At 50.7% G+C, this 20151-nt stretch overlaps 2 protein-coding genes across 3 annotated transcripts; one reads left to right on the top strand and one right to left on the bottom strand.

Moving 5' to 3' along the window:
- The first annotated feature begins 452 nt into the window (after nucleotides 1–452).
- Nucleotides 453–17007, top strand: LOC131206645 (uncharacterized). 2 transcript variants are annotated; one of them, XM_058199300.1, is made up of 6 exons: nucleotides 453–514; nucleotides 8082–8260; nucleotides 13689–13821; nucleotides 14575–15395; nucleotides 15461–15775; nucleotides 15860–17007. In XM_058199300.1, exons 2-6 carry the CDS (start codon nucleotides 8223–8225, stop codon nucleotides 16233–16235), a joined length of 1683 nt encoding a protein of 560 aa, XP_058055283.1. In that variant the 5' UTR covers nucleotides 453–514; nucleotides 8082–8222; the 3' UTR covers nucleotides 16236–17007. The 2 variants fall into 2 exon arrangements, with proteins under 2 accessions (XP_058055283.1, XP_058055284.1); XM_058199301.1 differs by lacking the exon at nucleotides 453–514 and adding an exon at nucleotides 4029–4082.
- On the bottom strand, nucleotides 471–1500 carry LOC131206646 (uncharacterized). Its single transcript, XM_058199302.1, has 3 exons — nucleotides 1163–1500; nucleotides 970–1087; nucleotides 471–901 (listed from the first exon to the last, which is right to left on the bottom strand). Exons 1-3 carry the CDS (start codon nucleotides 1165–1167, stop codon nucleotides 581–583), a joined length of 444 nt encoding a protein of 147 aa, XP_058055285.1. The 5' UTR covers nucleotides 1168–1500; the 3' UTR covers nucleotides 471–580.
- Nucleotides 17008–20151: the final 3144 nt, after the last annotated feature.

Here is a 20151-nt window from a genome sequence, read left to right as displayed (position 1 = left end):
ATTGGTTACTGTGCGCCACGACGCTACACGTCCACCGGTGTGCCCCTTTAGGTTGGATCATAATGACCCGGACCTGTTCTTATCTTCGAAGCCGCGCAAGAAGGTGAGTTGCCCATCACACCCCTGTGTTCCTGTGCATCTCAACATTCTTCATTATCCTTTCAGATGGCATGGTGTGCGGTTCCTCTACACGTATCCTTTTTCAACTTGGTATCGGAGAGCGAAGTGTTGCAGCGGCAGATTTTACGTTACGAGCCGGTCAGCCTGGACAACATTTATGCGACCCTCAAGGACGCTGGCTTGCGATATGAAACAAATGTAAGTCATGACACGTGGTCAACGTTTGAACGTGTAGTAATATTTCTTTCTCTTTTTTTTGCAGGATTTAATAGCCTTTCTCGATAAACACTGCATAACGTTCCGAAGTGGGGCTTCCGCTGCAGGGGAACGCACAAAAACGAGAGTAAATTGAAGTAAAAAAAAATGTCCCTCAAATAGCACCGTGAGCAGTCAGGTGTGTATTCTTCGTGTACAGCGTTAGTGCTGTGCGCTGCGATTGCCATAGGGTGGTCGTACAATTTTACTGTTTAGTGACGTGCAGATGATACTGTCCCGTGAAGTTGCCAGGTGGATCGTAGTTACAAACCACGTACACGCTCGTGCCCTTCGTGGCAATGCCGACGCCCAGCCGGAGCGATGTTTTCCACACAACCTGCGTAAAGTGACCGACCTGCGAGAAATTGCCCGGAGCTGGTGAGCCAAACGCGTAGTACTTGATTTCGTTGTACCAATTGTTAACCGCTTCCGCTCCCGTGATGTTCGTTTTTCCAAAACAGGCGTACAAATTTTCTCCATACTTGTTGTTGGAGCGATGCTGCATTACGTTTCGGCTGGCCAGTGTCTGCAAAACCGAACGTAGCCGGGTTTTAGTGTTTGAGTGAGCGAATATTGGTAAACCTATGAACTCACATTGGCCCACTCTTGGGCATAATTGCACAAATTAGAATCGAGCTGCAATGGTGCGGCAGAATGGCGTTTCCTGAGAGTGTTGTGTTGGTTAAGCACCTCAAGCTGGAAGTTGGTGTAACTGTTGTCCGGGTGGTTCAAAATTCGGATCGATTAATGACACACAAACCGCTACGAAGAACAGTTCCATCCTTACCTCATCCTGGCGGTGTTTGGTCTTGGTCGAACTGAACCGTCCAATGTCAGCTGGACACCGTTATATACCGATTGTGGAAGACGATTGATAAAGGAACGTCGATGTTATCTAGTTCTTCCCTCCAAGAAGGGTGATTATTTTTTTGTTTAGGATAGATACTACGGTCGGCCCTTTTTACACAGTATTCACTCGACACACGCATACAGCTACCGAGATTACTTGGAATCGCTCGGAACACAACAAATTTATGGTCGTCCACAATTGATGATCGCGCAAGCCTTAGCGGCGACTAATTAACACGTGTTCTTAGTCGCAATCTGCGGCAACCACGGTGCATAATATTGCGTTACGGCTCGCTGGTTGCATTCAGAGACAGTTGCTCCGATCGAAGGTTCGTGGTACACTGTCGCGATAGCGCGCACATCACCCGGCGGCTGATTCGTCGTTGATTGCAGATTGTTTGGTGGTTGAGCGCTGCGTAACATACATTTTTATATGTGTCGGACGGTCGAGTTGGGTGACTCAAACCAATGCCAAACGGTCGGGCAAAAAATTGGACCAAGGAAATGGCCACTGGTCGCGAATCTCGCGACAATGTGTGGTGTCGCGCTATCGCATTGTGTTCGCCCATTTCGGGCGCTTGGTACCGCGTAAATTGAAGCGCGTTTATGGCCGTTTTAATACCGAGAAGCGTGATACACATTTTTACAATCTAACAATTTGAGTGTGAGTGTCTCTCGGATTCTAAAAGGATTATGTTATCAATTCCGCATTTGGAAAACGTGTGCGCGATACATAAAACCGGGCCGATAAGAATTGACACATGGACTTCCAAGATGACTGGCGGCTGGCGGAAAAAGTGTTTCGAAAATTAGATTACTTCCAAGAATCAGTGAAAGACGAGTAAACAAAGTTTATGCTTTATTTGCACTCTATTCTGTCCCTGCTTCAAATTGAACCAATTAAATTTTTGCGCTGCTACCCGAACTCCTAGTTCCGCCAAAGTTCTCTGCTCTAAAACTTGCCAAATTGCTCATCTATAGGGTGATCCGAACCGGAAGTGCACGGTTCTCACGCATCCCACCCTTCGATGACAATTGTTTCTCGAACTCGGCTGGGGCTATAAAGTGCCGACTGTAAACATGGAGTACTGTGAGTCAGAACGAGTAAATGGGGCCAATTTTATGATGTTTACTTAATGATACGTATTAATTGTTCCTTTTCTGTTGCAGTGTCCATAACGCGGTGTGGTTTTTTTTCGCCAAATATTTCAAATCAAGTTATAATTGTATGGAACAATTGATGCCCAAGGGACCACACATTTTGGATAATAAAACTCATTTATGGTCCCCAAAACGGCGGCACGTCGCGTTGGTGCGCAATGCTGCGGAATTTCGAACGCATCGCGACGACAATTTGGCGGCGGCCCGCTTTAATCGTATTCACGAACGCGAAACGCAATCACGCACATCGCGTGCCGGTCCGCGGCGGCCCCGTGATAATCAACCGGCGCGGTGCACTGACCTTTCCCAATGCGGCGTGACCATTGATGGTGCCCCCGCGGTCCGAAATCGATTGTTCGATGCTCCGTGCCGTGCCGTTTGTCTGGCGACGGTAAGCACGTGACCCAAGCAATCCGATTGCGATCGGTGTTTTCAGAGGAACTAAGTGAGATAAGTGGATGCCAAGTGGACACTGTTGTGACTGTAGCGTAGAGAATTTACTCTGTTTACGTTACTCAATTTTCGTTACCCCCGGTGAAGTGGACTCCCAAGAAGTCACTTTGCGGGGGATATTCTTTGGATGAAGTGGGATCGAATCGAATTGCACTGAAGTGGAAAATCGCGACTCGACCACTCGGGAAGACACAGCTCTTCAAACGCCGGTTTATCTTTATTCATTTGTCCGGTTGGGAACAGATAATGTTTCCTGTTGAATCGCCCGCTGTGGCCCACGGAATATGCTTAATTGTTTTATCGCAAGCCACACACCGATGACCGATTCGATTCATAAAAAAAAATCCGTGTGAGGCAACAACGGCTCCGCAGAATGTGGTCCCGTTCCGGGTTGATTTGAACAAAAAATCGGTGGAAAAAAAAATTGGTATCTGCAACGCGTTCGTTCGTCCGCGCTCGGGGGACAGAGCTAAATCGGGCCGGGAAAGCCCGGGAAAAGTTGGCCGGTGGCAGAGAGAAAGAGAGAGTCGGAAGACGCGGATCGATGCGGATGCGTAAAATGTCCGCGCGCGTACTACGGCCATCGTTCGTCCTGTGTTCGGGGTCCGCATCCGGTTCGGGTTTCCATTCATCGCCCATACGAGGATACGGCGAATGAAGTGATTTCTCTCGTTGGAAGTAAGCGTGTGCATCGGGAAATCGATATAAAATTGCATTACACGCTTCGGATGGTGCAGCAGAAATGGGTTCTGTTTTGTAAATAATTTACTCCGTGAGTACGTGAGTCCGAAAACGCGCAGAAATGGGAAGGAAAGCAAGCTTTGGCGGCCCAACAAATGCGTTCCTGTAAATATACTTTATCGGAACGGCACGTAACCTTGATCTTGCCATCTTGGCGGAGACCGCGTGGGTTAATGGGGTGTGTGAAGGGAGTGCAAAATACAAAAACAAACCCGAAGCGATTGATCGTTGCGTGGGAAAAGCGCGTCACGGGGTGCGACAGGAAGCCCTGGATTCAAAGGTTTCGCAGTTCCGTTCGTGAGAAGGTTTTTCTCACGCCGGTCGCCGGTAAGCGTGAGCGTGAGCGGCATCGACGCCGCGCTCACTCGTGCGCCTCACTTGGCGCGGCCGGTTCTCGGTGGAGCATTTCGACACGACCACGTTTTCGTGGTTCTCAGTTCTCGCCGAGCATTCGGTCGTCACGGTCGTCGTGTTGCGGTGGTTCGCGGGCAATAAGTTGATAAGTTAGTACATCTAGGCCCTCTCGGGCCCCCCCGAGCTATCTTCGCCTCTGCCCACGCCCGCGCGCTGTGTGCAGATTTTGTGTGACCGTTTGTTATCAGTTGCGTTCCGAAGGACACTTTGCGCTGCATTATTAATCGAGTACCGTGACGCCCGTGGAAAGTGAAACTTTTACCAAACCGAATCAGTTTGCGAAGAGACTGGTAGCAATTGTGAAGGCGAAAATTGTGACGCCGTTCTCGGAAAAGCCACTGCAGACTCGGCCCATCTTTGACGCGATTGTTTACACCAACGGCCGCCATCATCATTGGGGCGAGAATTTTAACACGCGCCTTCGGGGCCACACAGCCACGCCGTGTGGCCCCGAGAGATTGATGCGGATGCTAATGAGTCGACGCGTTCGAAGAAAGTTTCCAAGAAACAAACAAGTTTACCCCCTTGACCGCCCAACGGTGTCTGGTTGGTTTGTGGCGCTGATGAAACCTGAGCCCCTGGATCGCGGCGGTGGTGTCAAACGATCGATTCCTTCCACCCCGTTGTTACGCTTCCGGGCGGTATGATGGCCACACCGAAAGCCACAACTATATTAACCGGATGCCCGAAACCCTCCCCCCGGGAGGCCACCACACTGGGCAAGGTCACACTGCCCGAGGCCCGCATTTCGAGTACACAAAGCCACCGATGGCGAGTGGCACTTCAACCTCGCCCGCTGGGCCCGCTGAGTGAAAACGGATGAAAATGTCACAATCGTAAAGCGGGCAGGTGGTGGTGCGGCCACCCAAATGCGTGAAGAATTACGAGACAATAATTGGACCGCGGGACGATCGGCGCCGATCCAACGGTTTACGACTCATTGTGTGTCCGTTGCGATCGAACGTGTTTGGCGACCGGCGTCGCCAATAGTGGCCAAATTTTTGGGGGTGATGCGCGCCCCTATACCGTGGGATGACCCCTTCCCCCCCCATCCCCCGCGTTTGACCGAATACAAATCATTTTTCTAAACGATAAAGTTTGACAACAGTTCCATTTCGGTGGTGGTGGTGGGCGCGCACGACGAATGTCTAATTCGCGTCGCATTTCAACTGACCGCGACGACCCGCGTGCGTGCGGGACCGCGAGTCACGCGATTCCCCGCTGGGAGGCGGAAGTGCCGCTAAATGCGGGAGTCGAAATAGATTTAGCCCCCCCCGGTCGGGTTTTTGATTTGCACGCACGCGAAAGAGTTCTCGGGGCGACCCGGACCCCAAAGGTGTTAATAATAGCTCAGTGCGCCCTGGACCTGGACCTGGAATGTGTGCCATTCCACTGCGTTCCACTCTTCCCTGGGATACGCTATCCCCAATATTCCAATACCAGCGGAATGGGTGCTAATGTCCACTGACACTTTCCCCGGAAGTTATGCGCCCGCCCGACCGACCGACCGACCGGGAACTGGTCTATGTTTATTTTGCCAAACCGGGGTGGTGAATGATTTGGGGATCCCAAAACGGGACGGAATAATGGCCGGTGGCCGGTGGCGATAGCAGCGACCAGACACCGTATTTGGGCGTCATTAATACGCGCAGGTGCGCGATTGTTGTCGCATAGAATAAATTACACCCACGCATCCGGAAGGAACTTGTGCGGAACTTATGAGGTATGAGGTCCACCCCGGGGGCGCCGAATTTGTGGCAACTGATTTCTTGCGAAAATTGCCAATTTCCCCGCATCCAACTCGATCGATAATGTGGTTCCGTTTTCAATCGCTCGCAAAAAAGCCGGGGCCCACGGAGACGCCGTCCTGCGGAGCGTCCGAATGCAACACACAACGAGTCCGAGACCGCCGAGGGCCCCGTGACTCCGTGCAAAAACACCCTTCCGATGTGCGCGGACTCGTACATCGCCATCCAAGGAGGTAGCCTACGCAGCACCCCAGCGCGGGACAGAGAGAGAGCGATCCTTCATCCTTCGGCTCAGTTTCTGCCGGTTGCCTTGGTAACCGCACGCCCGAAGCGGAAGGAAAATCGACCGCGCGTAGGGCGCTTTGCCGGGAGCGTCGGAAAACCCCGTCATCAACCTAATTTGAAGAACTGACATCCTCTCCGGATCCTGGCCCTCCCGGGGCATCCGGACAGTCTGGTTCACGTTTTGGGGGGTGGAAAATATCCTTTATTTTCGTCAGTTTCGCTTTCGTTGTTCAACTGAACGCACGGGCAACGGAAAGGGCATTAGGTGTACAGTTAAGTTTTGAGCCTTCAAATTCGAACGGAACCTTACCGGCATCGAATGTCGTGGTGGCTGTGTAGGATTAATTGTTCGTTCTAGAAGCAATTTTGTAAAGTCAAAACAGTGCCGCTGATTGTGGTTCACTCCTATACAAAGGACGAACCCAATCCACGCCGTTAGCAAAACTTGAACTTTGCGGGTACTCCTGATGGATTGAAAACTGGCCTGCCTCATTGTGACGGTGGCATAATCATCATCCTTAAATAATCAATTGTGTTGCCGCAGGAGTGGAAAGCTCTTAGGGAAATTGGAAAATCATAACATGGCGCAGGAGGTCTTAACAGCAGTGGGCCCATTGTGCCGGTCGATGAATGATGGAAAACTGACTTGAACTGGTGGGTTTTTGGCTAATGAAAGCGACCCACCTCTCCAGCTCATTTCAAAATCCCGTCTCCACGAGGATGCGAAATTCTCGTCCAGTGAGTGATGAATAGACCCGCGCTGAATGGGTCGAGTGACCTAGAACGGGGATTACTCTGCCCTCTGCCGCTCGTTTGCGAACGGTTCAGAATATTTACATCTGCTTGATTCATTCGCTGGCGGTGTAGCTGCTCATCAAACACACAGCTTACATGCTGCTATCTCTCTGATAGGCACGGTGAACATCAAATAAATACGGTAATGATGGTGTGGGCCATGTGACTTTAAATTAGCTGCCCTCAACCACAGGTATTGTGCCGCGCGACTGTTTACAGTCCCAGTGTTTAGAAAGGTGAACCGCTGCTGGGCAACTACGACTGTAAACAGTCCGCGAAGAGCAGAATAAGTGCCTCTTCTTAGATCCGTTAGAACACCTCTCGGAGTGTCGAAAAGCGAAAGGTATCAGCTCCAACCCCAGGCACCGAGTGATTTCGTTCGTAGACCCCGGAATCGGCACTGCGACAGACAACCTGGGATCGTGGCGAATGCGAGTGGCCACCGCGAGGTGATAATAAATATGTTAATATTTGATGAAACAAAGCAGTGCGAAAACATGTCTCACAGGCGGCCAGTCGGCCGGCCGGTAAACGAACGAACGAACGAATGGTTTGAATATTTAAAACCTTCCCCAAAAACCTGAGTTCAATCTGATATATCTTGAGATTCACACCCTTCATCCTCACAGCTGAGCGATACAGGTTTTGAATCCCGTGTTTGGTTTTTGAAATGACGCCGAAATGATGCACCCCACACCGATCTGACCGGATACTGCCGATTGGGGAACGTCCCCCACAACAGCAGCGCAGTGGCCCAACGAGAGCTTCCGAATGGACATCAACCCACCAGGGGTTTTCAATTTGGTGGATAATTCGGCCCAATTGCGATGCACCAGAGGACGTGCGTTCGCTGCTCGCTGGCAACAAACTAGAATAAACACCGGGCCGTTTGTGGCGTCTTGAAGTCGTTGCCATCATCACCTCGTGACACGGCCCGCTCCGGATGGTAATGCACTGGCCGGCGACCGCTTATCGCGCACCGCAATCATTACCGCGGCCCGATGCGCAATCGATGCCACTGATCTTATTGCAATTGTTGGCGTGTCAGCGTCAGCTGGCGAGACACCCTATTAAACATTAACCCCCGCACCCCCCGGGCCAGCCAGCTTCCTGTGTGTCGAGGGCTGCCGAGGGTACCGCGGCAAACTGGCAAACTGGTTGTTACAAACACGTGCTCTGAATTACAAGCTATCGCTCGCCGCGGCCGATTGCCGTTGTCGGATAAAAAATCGTGACATTAATATTTAGACGTTTTCACAGACTCCTTCTCTCGGCGGCGGCGATGTTGGCGATTCCTGGTGCCGTGAAACGACAAAACATTTCAAAATAGTGCCCGACGGTGCCGTAGGCTAGACCAGTGTGTTCCAGCGACCGACCAACGTCACCGGCGAAACCGGCACCATGGAGGTGTGCTGCTTGAAAATGGCCTCCAGATGCAGGTGAGCGTAGTAGTAGTGCACAGAATGTACGCGCGTTAATTTACTGTCCAACGCAGGGAGCTGTGAAATGTTGCAGTATGGTGTCGGCGGAAAACGATTCCTCGGACTCGCTGCCCATCTGGTTGTTCTCATCCCCGGGCCGGAAGTGTGCTTTACGCGCGAGATGCTGAAAAATACGATGCCAGACGAACAGAAACGATCACATAAAGAAGCCGGTTTGTGGTGGAAACTTTTGGGGACACATTTTGTTTGGACAGCCTGCCCTGGCCTGTGGTGACAAACGGGCTTCGGTCCAAGCTCGTCGAAACACGTGGCACCGAAACGTGGAACCGTCTTGCGTGGTGCGGCAAAAATGTGTTTTGGCAATTGATGCGCCCTGAAGTGTGCTCTCGATGAAATGGGGACCGAAAATGGATTCGAATGTCTGTCCGTCTGTCCGTTACTCTATTGCCGGTGCTGCAAATGGAAAACAGCTTCAGATATAGGGGTGGCCCTTGAAAATCGTGGCTGGACGAGACAGGGACGGTGATCACGGCGCCTCGATTAGCACCGATCTCGTTCGCCGAGTGAATCGTAGAACGAAACGAAGCACGTGGCCCAGTTTCGCGTTGATGATGATGCGCGATATGCTGCTGCTGCGACACAACGTGCGCCAAACCCCACCGACGCACACCCATTGGCGGGCCCATTGGCAGTTAGTAAATGGCAATCCCCGAGTATCGTGTCCCCGCCCGGGGCGCGCAAATGATGCGCGAAAGGTTCACCCCATTGATTCGGGCCGTTTTTCCGCAACCAGACCTCTCCGCGGATGAGCAATTTATCACGTCCACAATTAGTGGTTTAACAGGCGGGATGGGATCGTAACCGCCCCATTCAAAAGCAGGGTTCGGTTGCAGTCCAGGAGGCAATTGGAGGCGATGTTTTTTCGCGCACCCACCGCATACCGTTGCTACTGATGCTGCAACGCAGCAATAATCCGATCGATTCAAGAGACCCTGGCCCACGCGCGTTGGTGGTGGGAAAATGCGCAATGAATTGGCCATTATTTTGTCACCCGTTCGCAACGACGAAAAACGTGCCCCTAACGATCTCTATTTCTCATTTCCGCTCTCTCTCTCTATTGGTTATGAGCGACGACGGACAGGGACAGGGGTGGGACAGTAATTGTGTTCGGGTCCGCACTCAGCCCCCATGGGGGGAGGCTATATCGGGAAGGTCGTAGCTAATTTGATACCAGTTTGATCGCCTCGACGGTGCTCTAAAAAGTGCACAAACGACAGTTTAGTTTAGCAAACAATATTGTTTTCGAGCATTCCGAGGGACGGTGGGCCATAAAATATCTGAATAACTAGCTAGCTGGTGCGAATTGTGTTGGTTGGAGGCAATTATATTGCGGTTCCAAATAGTGTTTCAATTTTTGTCACACAACTTTCCTATTAACCTTTCTACAGGGACCTTAATTGGACCGCTCTCTCTCTCTGGACTTATGCCATCGTAAACGTCTGGTGGACCTCAACCAATCCAAAATGGATTAATCTGTTGAGCGGCGGACCCACCACGCCGTCTTTCGGGGTGAAGAAAGCTTCTTTCACCGTGGCAAGACGGTCATTTATCAAGAAGCCAAGTGTCGGTGTAGCCGTCACCAACAATCATCCATTCTCCGGTCCGGTTTCTGTTACGGCAAATTGACCTCCGTGTCGCTCGCTGCTGGCGGTGGTGAACGATGAAAAATGTGACCAAGGTGTGTAAACAAACAGTGCCAGCTTTTTCCCGGTTGCGGTTGTGGCCCTTCCGATGTGACACACTATGTGCACGCATGAAGCCGGGTGGTGCCTTCCTCTCTTGGGCCGTGTGCTTGACACGTTGACGAGCTACTTAACCCCTGCCGGTTAAGAGGTTTGCCGGTTTCTGAGCCTGGTCTTTGTTAGGCGTACACTAATCGATGTTTCACTTCGTGTGCTCTGGGCCTTTTTTTGCTGGAGAACTGTACCTTTTAGAGCAAGATGCTAACGACACGAAAATAGTACTGAACAGCAAAGCTATCTAGAACCGGAGTCCATGGGAAATTTTCTTGCCGTATGAAATATAACTCACGTTCAACACAAAACCATCACATCCTGAAAGAGGGAAAAACGATGTTTACACACTCTAAACAAAATTAAAACCATTTTCTCCCGCCAGGAGGCCCGTTGGAACTCCCGGTAGGAGTCACTGCGGTCCACTACTACTACTCTTGACCTTGACATTCACGTTGTTCATGTTTCGGCGCCATTCATCGCCACCGCGACAAACACAGTAGGCGCACACTTTAGTGTGATGTCGATGCTTAATGTTTAACGGGCGCTCCGGAGGCGCCTCTATCGACCTTGGCCGTTGGTTTCCTTCCGCGTTGCGGGACCGCTTTCCATCCGAGGCGAGTTTTCCGACGATTGCAATCGGCATGGGAAAAATGGGTGCCAGCTCGCGGTGCCGATCGTCAGTTCATCACGCGAAATGAGTTAGACAACTTGTTTTCGGGCCTTCATTTTAATGCACTGTGAGTCGAGGCTTACTGTGGTGTGTTGGGATGTGCATATATCTCCCCATGCTGGTCGCGTACGCAGTGCAGAAGCGCTATAAAAATGAAAAACGACCATCGGTCGGCTGATCTCTGGAGCCCTGAGCCCTCCCTGCTGCGGTTCCTAGCGGGCCTTATGTTGCGTTTTTTTTATGTGCACACTTCCGGTGCGCGGGCTTCCGTGGGGAACAAAAGCTTGGATACGGCGGTTATTTACATAGCATCGTGTGCCGTGCCGGTAATTTGTTAGTTTTAAATTCGTCGGATAGAGTCTCGGTCCCAGAGCAACTAACCACCACTCGGTCTTCCGTCATCATCGTTGTCGTCCGCCGGGTGTCTTATCGCGTGCCAATGCCGATACGAGAGGGCCATCGCGGCCCGTGGCGCATTCCGCTTGTTCTGGGCACGTTTTTTTTATTTTGCCGAGTCCAAAAACACGATAAGGAAACATTCGGTAAACGCGGACTCCGCAACGCGACCGACTTGGCCAGCCAATGTGCCGGGCGTGATACACGGCACGTCCGGGGGCGATGAATCAACAAAGTTGCGGGTGACGCTGGAAGGTTTTGTAAATATTTGGCCGGGTATCTTTGAAACAGCAATGGGGGAGGTACAATCCAATTTCGAGCCGATAACAATAAGCCAGTGGGTCTCTGTATCTTGTGGCAACCGAAAATTGTCTCGCTTTGTTTCATTGTAATTTGGAAGGCTTTGCTCTTCGTTTGCTGTTCCCGCTCTGCAAAGTGTGACGGGGGACTTTAGGCAAAACTATCCCCGTATCGGTTAATAAATAGTGAGACTAATAGGGTCCGATGCGATAACAGTACCAGATAAATAAATGGTGCAAAGGAAACAATTTTCAGCATGTCCCGTGCGCAAACAAGGATGCTTTTAATTAAATAATCGTCGAGGGTTTAAAGGTCTATCGGTGGCAATAGTGTGGCTAAACCTCGGCCACTTGAAGCAAGGTGACATCAGCAAGGTGTTAACAGAACAGTTAGAACCCCCGAATGACCACAGTATTATGGCCGATGAGCGCATACGTATTGGTTGCTCACCGTCGTTACTTTAACTTTCGATGGCTTTTTGTAACTATTTCATTTTTCGTTCTGTTTAATGCTCAGTCTAATATTTTTAGAAAAATTGTGTAGGTCTTGTCTCAAACAAATTGTAAAGTCATTTATATTGCGGCCTCTAGTGACACAGAAATTTTATTTAATTTCATTTGTTTAATGCGATTCAATAAGAGGTCCCAAAACGAGCATTACACCTATGCTCCACTAGCTCTACTTATCCATGTCCTATAACTACCCTAACCCTTGCGTTGGACCTACTTTACAGTGCATTTGCTGGCCACACCTGGCAGGGACAGCCCTGGGCTCAGAAAACGAAAGTGAAACCCTTCGGAGATCGAACCCGGCACTGTTCGAAACGAAGCTATCGCCTATCTCCATACTACCACTTTGGTTTGCCAACATGCAGAGAACCCATAGGACACCCATAGGGTGGGTTGACATTCTCCAGCCCCAGTGGGCCACCGATGGCCGCCGTTTTTTCATGATAATTCGATCGACTCGGTGCTTGGTTTTATCGGACCCAGCGCACACCTACCGAACGAGATCGGCCAAACCCGATACCCCGGCGACGGGGAAGCCTTCTCGGTGCGGTCACTGGCTGGCCGGCCTCCGCCTCGGGTCGATTAACATGTGCATATGATTTGCGCCTTATGCGCGAGCCCATTTCCTTAAGCAAACAAACCGGTGGAAATTCAATCGCCTTTTCGATCGATCCGCAATTGAACCCCGCTTCACCCGTTTCGTGAGTGACACGGACGGACGGACGGACGCGCGAGTGAATAATTTAACCTCAATTTATGATGTATTAATTATGGTGCGGTACCGCTGGGTGCCGTTGGGTGGCTGTTACAATTATGAGATTAATTATCGCCGCCCGACTCTGACTGCCACACAGAGCCGCGACGCACGGCAGACAAGCCTTTCCGACAAGCGGTGGCCACCGCGCGATCGGCTCGGTTTCGATCTGGAATGCTGTGATCGATTAATATTAACGAGGTGGACCCTCCGATAGAGGGCCGACTCCGCGCCGTCCTTGCCAATAAATCCATCGCAGTTGATCGCTCTGGGAGGAGAGGACTCCTCCTCAGCCCTTAGTCGGAGCGCGATGGACCCTCTCCGTGTAGACCCAGATATTTACGTCATCAGTCTGCGATCGCGAGCCGCCCGTGCTGCTGCCTACTGTGAGGCCCTTAGCCTCTCGGGTCGTCAAAGTTGGGTGTGAGAAAACGGAGCCGGTGTGTGTCTAGTGCCGTGACGGTGCCACAAGATGAGCGCATTTGTTTGCTAATTACGCGTAAGTGAATGGGTAAATTTCGGCAACTCCAAAACACGGTGGAACAGGTTTTCGGATTGTGCCTGAGTCACGCGACCACCGGCGTGGCGTGTGAAAACATCCTGCCGAGGTCGAATGAGATGTTGTGCTTTGAAAGCTTACAGCGACCTAGTATTTAGAGTGTCCATCAATCCCGGTTCCCGCCGTGTCATGGCAGAAAATCGTCTTCCGGTTCCTTAATGTCCCCACCATTACGCCGGCGTTATGCAAAACGCATACAATGTCGCGAAAGGTGTGTCCTGTGTCCGGAGGACCTCCTGCATCGTATCGGGTGCCACGATCTATCGTTTAATACCGTGTCGCAAGTCGTGAAGCGAGGATGTGGCGTGTAGGGCCGTAAGTGACCGCTACTACCTGGTGTTCGATTCCGCGTTATCCTGCAACATATCACCCTCCGGAGAGGGGGTTTTTCTAACCAGAAATTTAATCATTCTTCTGTTCTGTTCTTGTGCCCCGCCACAGACCGACGCGCCCAATTAAGGACATAACGCAGCTTTCGTCGGCCGGCTCCTCGCACGACTGTGGCGCACTGTCACGGGTCGTGATGGTGAGAAAGACGGACCAGCGCGTCATCAACCACAAGGGCAGTCTGAAGGTAAGAGTGCACGCAGAGGTCCAGTGTCGGTTCAGGTGCCGTACCAAGGTTAATATATGAATCCGGTTAACTCAGCACAAAAAAGGCTCAAAGTAAAGTTTGACCGCATTTTCATTACTTTATTTCGCCGATTACCATTAATATCTCCCCGGTGGCCACCGGATTAGTGCCTGTGAATGAATCATGCTTGGGCGGAAAGACGATTGCAGAGCTTCTTCGGCAGCTTCTTGACCATTACATACCCTCTTTTGAAGGTCCTGCCTTGGCCCGTTACCGACTGGTCGTCGCCGCCGCCTTTTTGTACCGCATTTTCCGGTTAGTGGCGGCATTAGCGCAGAAAAGATTACTTTTCTTCTGCTCCTGCTTTCATTCTCCGGGCGGGGCCTCCGAAGGTCGGTTCGTTCTCGTTAGCAGCCATAAGTACGAATCAGGCGGCGTTCAAAGGGACCGGCTTTTGATGCAGTCCGTCCCTCGGTTCGGAGTGAACCGTAACGCTTTGCTTCAGCCTGATGGTGGTGGCCTCCGGAAGTATCCTTACGTGCTTTCTTTTTTTCCGTTCGCTCTTTCCGAACCTTCCCTATCAAAAGACTTTCCCCCCCCCCCGAAATGGTGATGGCGCTGGGGCATAAATGTGCGATTTATGTAGGTTTGATTCGAGCCCGATAAGTCGCCACGGCCCTTATCCCGTTGATGGGCTTTGTCTAAATGTCTAAATAAATTGGTGCCGTTTCCGTCCGCCGTTCCGCCTTTCAGGATCCACTGTGCGAGGTGATTACGATGGAGACGATACAGACGTACAAGGGCCACAAACCGGACCGGACGGTGGTGTTCAAGGAGAAGTTCGATCTCACCGGCAACGACATGTCGAAGTCGCTCTCGACCGGCAAGCTGGCCGCCGGATCACCGCGCCTTTCGATCTCGCCGCTACGCACCATCCTGACGACCAGCGCGGAACTCGAGCGGACCCGTAGCGCCACACCGAGCGATCGGAACAACAACACGGCGGCCACCGTAGCGGCGACCACCATCAAAGCTAGTCCCAAAGTGAAGCAGCAATCTCTTGGCCTGCGGCCAAAATCGCTCGATCGGAGCAACAACAATCACGGCGTAGGCAGCCCGCTTTCGGTGAAGAGCCCCTCGATCGTGGGGACGCTCCGTCAGAGCGGAGGATCGCTGGCCGGTTCGCAGACGTCCCTGCTGCGGAGTCCTCTGTACGGTGAGTTCGAACGCGAATGCCTGAAGGCCCACAACGAGTACCGATCGCGCCACGGAGTGCTGCCGCTGAAGCTCAGCAAACGCCTCTGCCGGTACGCCGAGGAGTGGGCCAAGGTGATCGCGGCCCGCGGTGTCCTGGTGCACCGGAGCAACTCACAGTACGGGGAGAACATCTTCTGCTCGTGGAGCTCCACCAACACGAACGTGACGGTCAGCGGACGGGAACCGGTCGAGAACTGGTACAGCGAGATCGACATCCACGTGTTCGGGAAGGAACCGGCCACACTCAAGACCGGACATTTCACCCAGGTCGTGTGGAAGGACTGCCGGGAGCTGGGAGTCGGTATGGCACGGAACCGGTAAGCAGCGCGCTGCGATCCTTCGTGAGCTTCGTTTGAGTTTCCACTTTTTTTTCTTCTTCCAGCTCCGGACAGGTGTTTGTGGTCGCCAATTACGACCCGCCGGGGAACTACATCGGGAGCTTCGCCAAGAACGTGCCCCCGGTCGGTGGGTTCGAGGTACCGAAAATCATCGTCGAAAAGCCGGCAACAGAGGGCTCGGTCGCGACCGGAACACTCAAGACAACCATCCGACGGCAGCCGCCGAATGGCGCCGGGAAACCCGAAAAGCACGTGCGAATCGTCGACGAGAACGATCCGGATCAGTTTGACGAGTTTTCGGTGGGCATGCTGAAGCACCACAACGAGTACCGGCGGCGGCACGGCGTCCCCGAACTAATGTAGCGTTTCCTCACGCGTCCATGAACCTTGCGGGGCGGACTCCTAATACTGTTTTCGTTTTCCACTCGTTTTTACGTTTGCAGTCTGCACAAGGAGCTTGTCCGGGATGCGCAGCAGTGGGCCGAGATACTGGCCCGGGACGATCGGTTCACCTACCGGCAGAACTCGAGGTACGGCGAGAACCTGTACTGCCTGTGGTCGTCGGATCGGAACGCTCGGCCCAACGCGCGCGACGTGTGCCGATCGTGGTACGAGGAGGTGAAGCAGTACACGTTCACCGCGGAGCCCCGCGGCGTCGTCAAGGGTGGCCAGTTCACGCAAATGGTGTGGAAGGGCACGAAGGAGCTCGGCGTCGGGATTGGCCAGACCCGGAGCGGCAAGGTGATCGTCGTCTGTACCTACTATCCGCGCGGGAACGTCGTTGGCCAGTTTATGGCCAACGTGAGCAAAGCCCGCTAAACGCACCACGCACCACGCAGCACACCACAAACCGTACCTACCACAGAGAACCTTTCGAGATAATCAGGAAACTTCGGAAGCCTTAACAATCGCAAGAAATGGGCCGTCCTCCGCTAGCACCGTTTAGAGTCCCGCAGCTCTATTTTTCTAAACCGGAATTTGCAATCTCTGTCCAACCCCGAGTCTGCCTTTTTCTCGCGGACGTTGCCCCCCCCCACGTGTGGGGAACGTTCGTTGAAGGATAGCTTTCATGATGAAACCCACATACCTGCGTAGAATCAGCACAAAACTTAACTGTATTTGGGAAATTATTGGAAAGGTCACCAGCAGGCACCAGGTAGTGTTTGAGAGTGGTGCCGCCATATAACGTATTGTAATCACCAGTTACCAGTTTAAATCACACGGCAACAGATACTAGAGCGGGGCGAACGTAGTATTTATTCAACTTACTGGACCGTTTGGAACCGTTTTCAGAACAATTAATGTTGCTATCCGAGGCGTTAAGCAATCTACAGTTTTTCAACAGTTTACTTACACCATCGCTATACAATAATAATAATAACGAATAAAATAATAAAAATGGGCTTGCCGCTCGAAACCGCTGTAAACAGCTTCGCATAAACAGGCAAGCTTTCTTGCAAGTGTCTTGTGTGCCACGGTTTGCGCTATTGAACACAAGCTATAGCTTACAGCTCGCGTTACATACAAACTTGTGTTGCACGCTTGTAAACATTGCGTACAACTTTCGCTGAACGGGTTTTTTCTTACTCAATAAAACACCAAATATTCATCTCACCAATGATGATTTATCGATTTATTGATTTGTTGATTGAGAAATGGAATTTGCACTGCAAAACAGGTAACAATGAAAAAACTTCGCAGCCGCCGAAAACCTCTTATTGAGTAGAAAAATAATTCCTACGGTTCGCCGCTTGATGCCACGGTTCGTTCGTTGAAGTCTCCCGGGCTGGCCGCTACCTACGCCGTAAGCTGGTACCCTGTTGAAATCTGGTACTTTGTTGAAAATGTTTGAAATCAGTTTATCGGCAAACTTTTTGTGGACCCCAAAATTCGGTCCAAATTAATAGCTGGTTGCAGGAGCTGGGGAAATTGAGCAACCTCCTATCAGCTCCTGCTGCCCTAGTGTTTGGGGCGGCATTTATCGGCATAAAATATTAAGACAAAATCGTTTTTTTGCTTTCATCTCGATCGCGCGTAGCGTTGCGTGGCAAATTAAAAAAACACAGAGCCGTCGTTTTGTTTGTTTAATTAAATTTTATTTTCAATTTGAATAAGATTTTAATAAAGGTTTCCTCTTCTTTACGTCACAGTTTGTGTGTGTATTGTGAACAAAGTTGCTTTATTTTCAATGTATGGAGAGTTCGCGGTAGGTGCTGAAAATGGCCAGCATCGATTTGTTTTCGCTTCACTATCCCCCTTTTGCGTAATTGTGATGTGTGGGATCATCCATTTCGATCACGTTTCAAAAACAAAAGACATTGACTTTATGTTCAAAATGAGGAAAAATTGGCCAGTCCAAGGGCCAAGACAGAGAGACCTTCAATTTAGATGGGATAGAGATACATAAACATCGGTCGGTGCTATTAGCGGAACGAATTTGAGAAGAGAGATGCTTACGCTACCGAATGATTGCACAAGGGCGCGTGTTGCACTTTGCATGGTTCAGTACAAAATTCGGCCCATCATACAAGACTTGGATTAGGGATCTGCCCGGTTTGTGTACTGTTCCCATTTTTGGATGGCCCAAAGTAGCCATTATTAAACCACGACGATCGTGACGCCAGGATCCATTTCTAAGGCATTGGTTTGAAGTTACAGTTGAAATGCTCTAAGTAGCTTTATGTCATGCCTTTAGCCTTGTCCTTTCGAGATGAGTGTGACAGCCCGTGGCCGCCGTTTCGGATCGGAGATTGGTTGAAGGATGACAAGGATGAACTTGCTGCTTTATAAAAACCTGGAACCTACGATGGTGCTTCTGAATAGTGAATCTCTAAGCTAAGGGGCGGGTTTTTGTTGGTGGTGCTCTTTCTCCATTTCTAACCCAAAATCTGCCTATGATGCTTGTGTTTTTAATTTGATAATTCTTCACTGCGATTTCCGCTACTGCGGTCCCGGGTCCCAGCTCCGGTCCGCGTCTGTTGCTCCACCGATTCTCCGATTTAATCGATAATACTAGATGACTAGTTAGTAAATTTGATATACACAATTCCCTACGTGTACTTCTCGGCTTCTCTTCACACCGTTCTGCACCCTATTCGCCTTGGCCGGCCTCCACCAAAACTGGCATAGGCCCTCATTGCTAGTGCCCAATTCGTCCCACTCTCAGCTCTCGCTCTCTCTCTCTCTCTCTCTCTCTCTGTCTGTCTCTCTTTCACCACTCTTCCAATGTAAAGCGTTTATAGTATACCAAAGCGATGATTTTTGTTGGTTTGTTTATTTACTTGTTTGTGTTCACAGATCAGAAGTTCTGACGCCCAACATTATTCGTTCTGCTGCAAGTTTGTACGAAATTGTTCGAGAAAAAATCGAAAACTCTAGAAAAGTAACCATCTCTCATTAGAGTGTGAAAACGTAACACGCTACGTTGTTTTGCTATAATTTTTCCTTGTTTTTGTTGGGTCCTACCATTCAACCATTATTATGTACAGATATCCTCACTCGCACACACACTGTTCTCTCCATTGCTACACATGGTCTAGGGTAATGTTTTTTTTATCATTTTGGTTGTTATCTTAGATAATACTCGGTTTCGAAAACACAGATATAATCAGCAACTCTTGGTACAAACGCGCTGGGGTCAAGATTAGAAAAATATATACCGATTCTCTCTCTCTCTCTTTATCTCTCTCTCTCTCTCTCTCTGCCTACTGCGTGCGATTCGAGATGTTCGGTTTGTAACAATTTAACTACTCTCTCTCCCTCTCTCTCCAGAGCCAGAAGTGAAACGAGAAAACCGAATTTTGCACTCCCGATCAAGTAGCCCCCGGATGCGTGCGCGCGCGGTACAAGTTTCGAAACAGTTCGGTAATTTGTTAAATACATTCTCTATTAACGACGTGTTAGACTTAGAGTTTAATTCTTTCTTGTGCTGGTAAGCTTTCGGTTCACTCATCACTTCACCTTCTTCGCACTCCTTTCGAGCTGAGACGCCGGCAGAGGTCTACGGGTGTGAAAATATTCGAGGCGCGCATAACGCAAAACAACATTTTTTTTGGTAAAACAATCCATATACAATTCGATGCTTCATTTTCGTGTCATAGTCAAAACCGTTGGTTGCTGAGATTGGCTGTTGTTAGTACTAGGCTGGTCGTACATTATATGTACAGTGAGGGGACTAAGCTTAACGCACAAGACACGGGAGTGCGGGACACCGTCGTGTTCTCTCTGCCCCTGTGTGTCACCAGCCTCCCGTCTCCCGCTGTGACCTTTTTGGACCGCTGAACTGGAGTGACGCCTCCAAGGCTTAATTTGCTAGTGGTTTATAGAGCTAATACTGAGCTAGGCTACAGGCAATTACAAATGGCTACTGAGAGGCGGCCCGGACAAAAAAAAAACAGAATTAAAGATGGTGACAGCGTTTGAGGACACATCAAGCTAATGCTAATGCACTCTTGCATCGCTTCCTCACCACGATATGGTATCCTCTCGTTCCATTGCCCACCGCTTCCGTGTGGCGCACGGAGGTCCTCCGCTCAGCGTGGGATCCACCGTGCCGCCACACTGCCCGTGCCCCCATCTGTTAATATTGTTGACATTTGTTTCCGCGCTCGGGCTTTGTATGTACAAACTTAAAGCAAACAGGTTCCCCCCATGCCCCCGAAGCTGAAGAAGCATCCTCAGCATCGGCGAGAGGTGCTTGTGAAAAAAAAAAACAATGGGGCTCTTCTACCTACGC

This window comes from Anopheles bellator, chromosome 1 (assembly GCF_943735745.2).
Source record: "Anopheles bellator chromosome 1, idAnoBellAS_SP24_06.2, whole genome shotgun sequence".
In the NCBI taxonomy this organism is placed as follows: Eukaryota; Metazoa; Arthropoda; class Insecta; order Diptera; family Culicidae; genus Anopheles; species Anopheles bellator.
Note: the sequence above shows the minus strand (reverse complement) of the source record. Positions and strands in the feature narration are given on the sequence as shown.

Bases quoted from the DNA above. Each gene is read 5' to 3' on its own strand.
- LOC131206646 (XM_058199302.1), bottom strand. The intron at 902-969 runs GTGAGTTCATAG...TCGGTTTTGCAG, and splicing joins ATGCCCAAGAGTGGGCCAAT to ACACTGGCCAGCCGAAACGT.
- LOC131206645 (XM_058199300.1), top strand. From the start codon at position 8,223: ATGGAGGTGTGCTGCTTGAAAATGGCCTCCAGATGCAG. The intron at 8,261-13,688 runs GTGAGCGTAGTA...GCCCCGCCACAG, and splicing joins AAAATGGCCTCCAGATGCAG to ACCGACGCGCCCAATTAAGG. The intron at 15,396-15,460 runs GTAAGCAGCGCG...TTCTTCTTCCAG, and splicing joins GTCGGTATGGCACGGAACCG to CTCCGGACAGGTGTTTGTGG.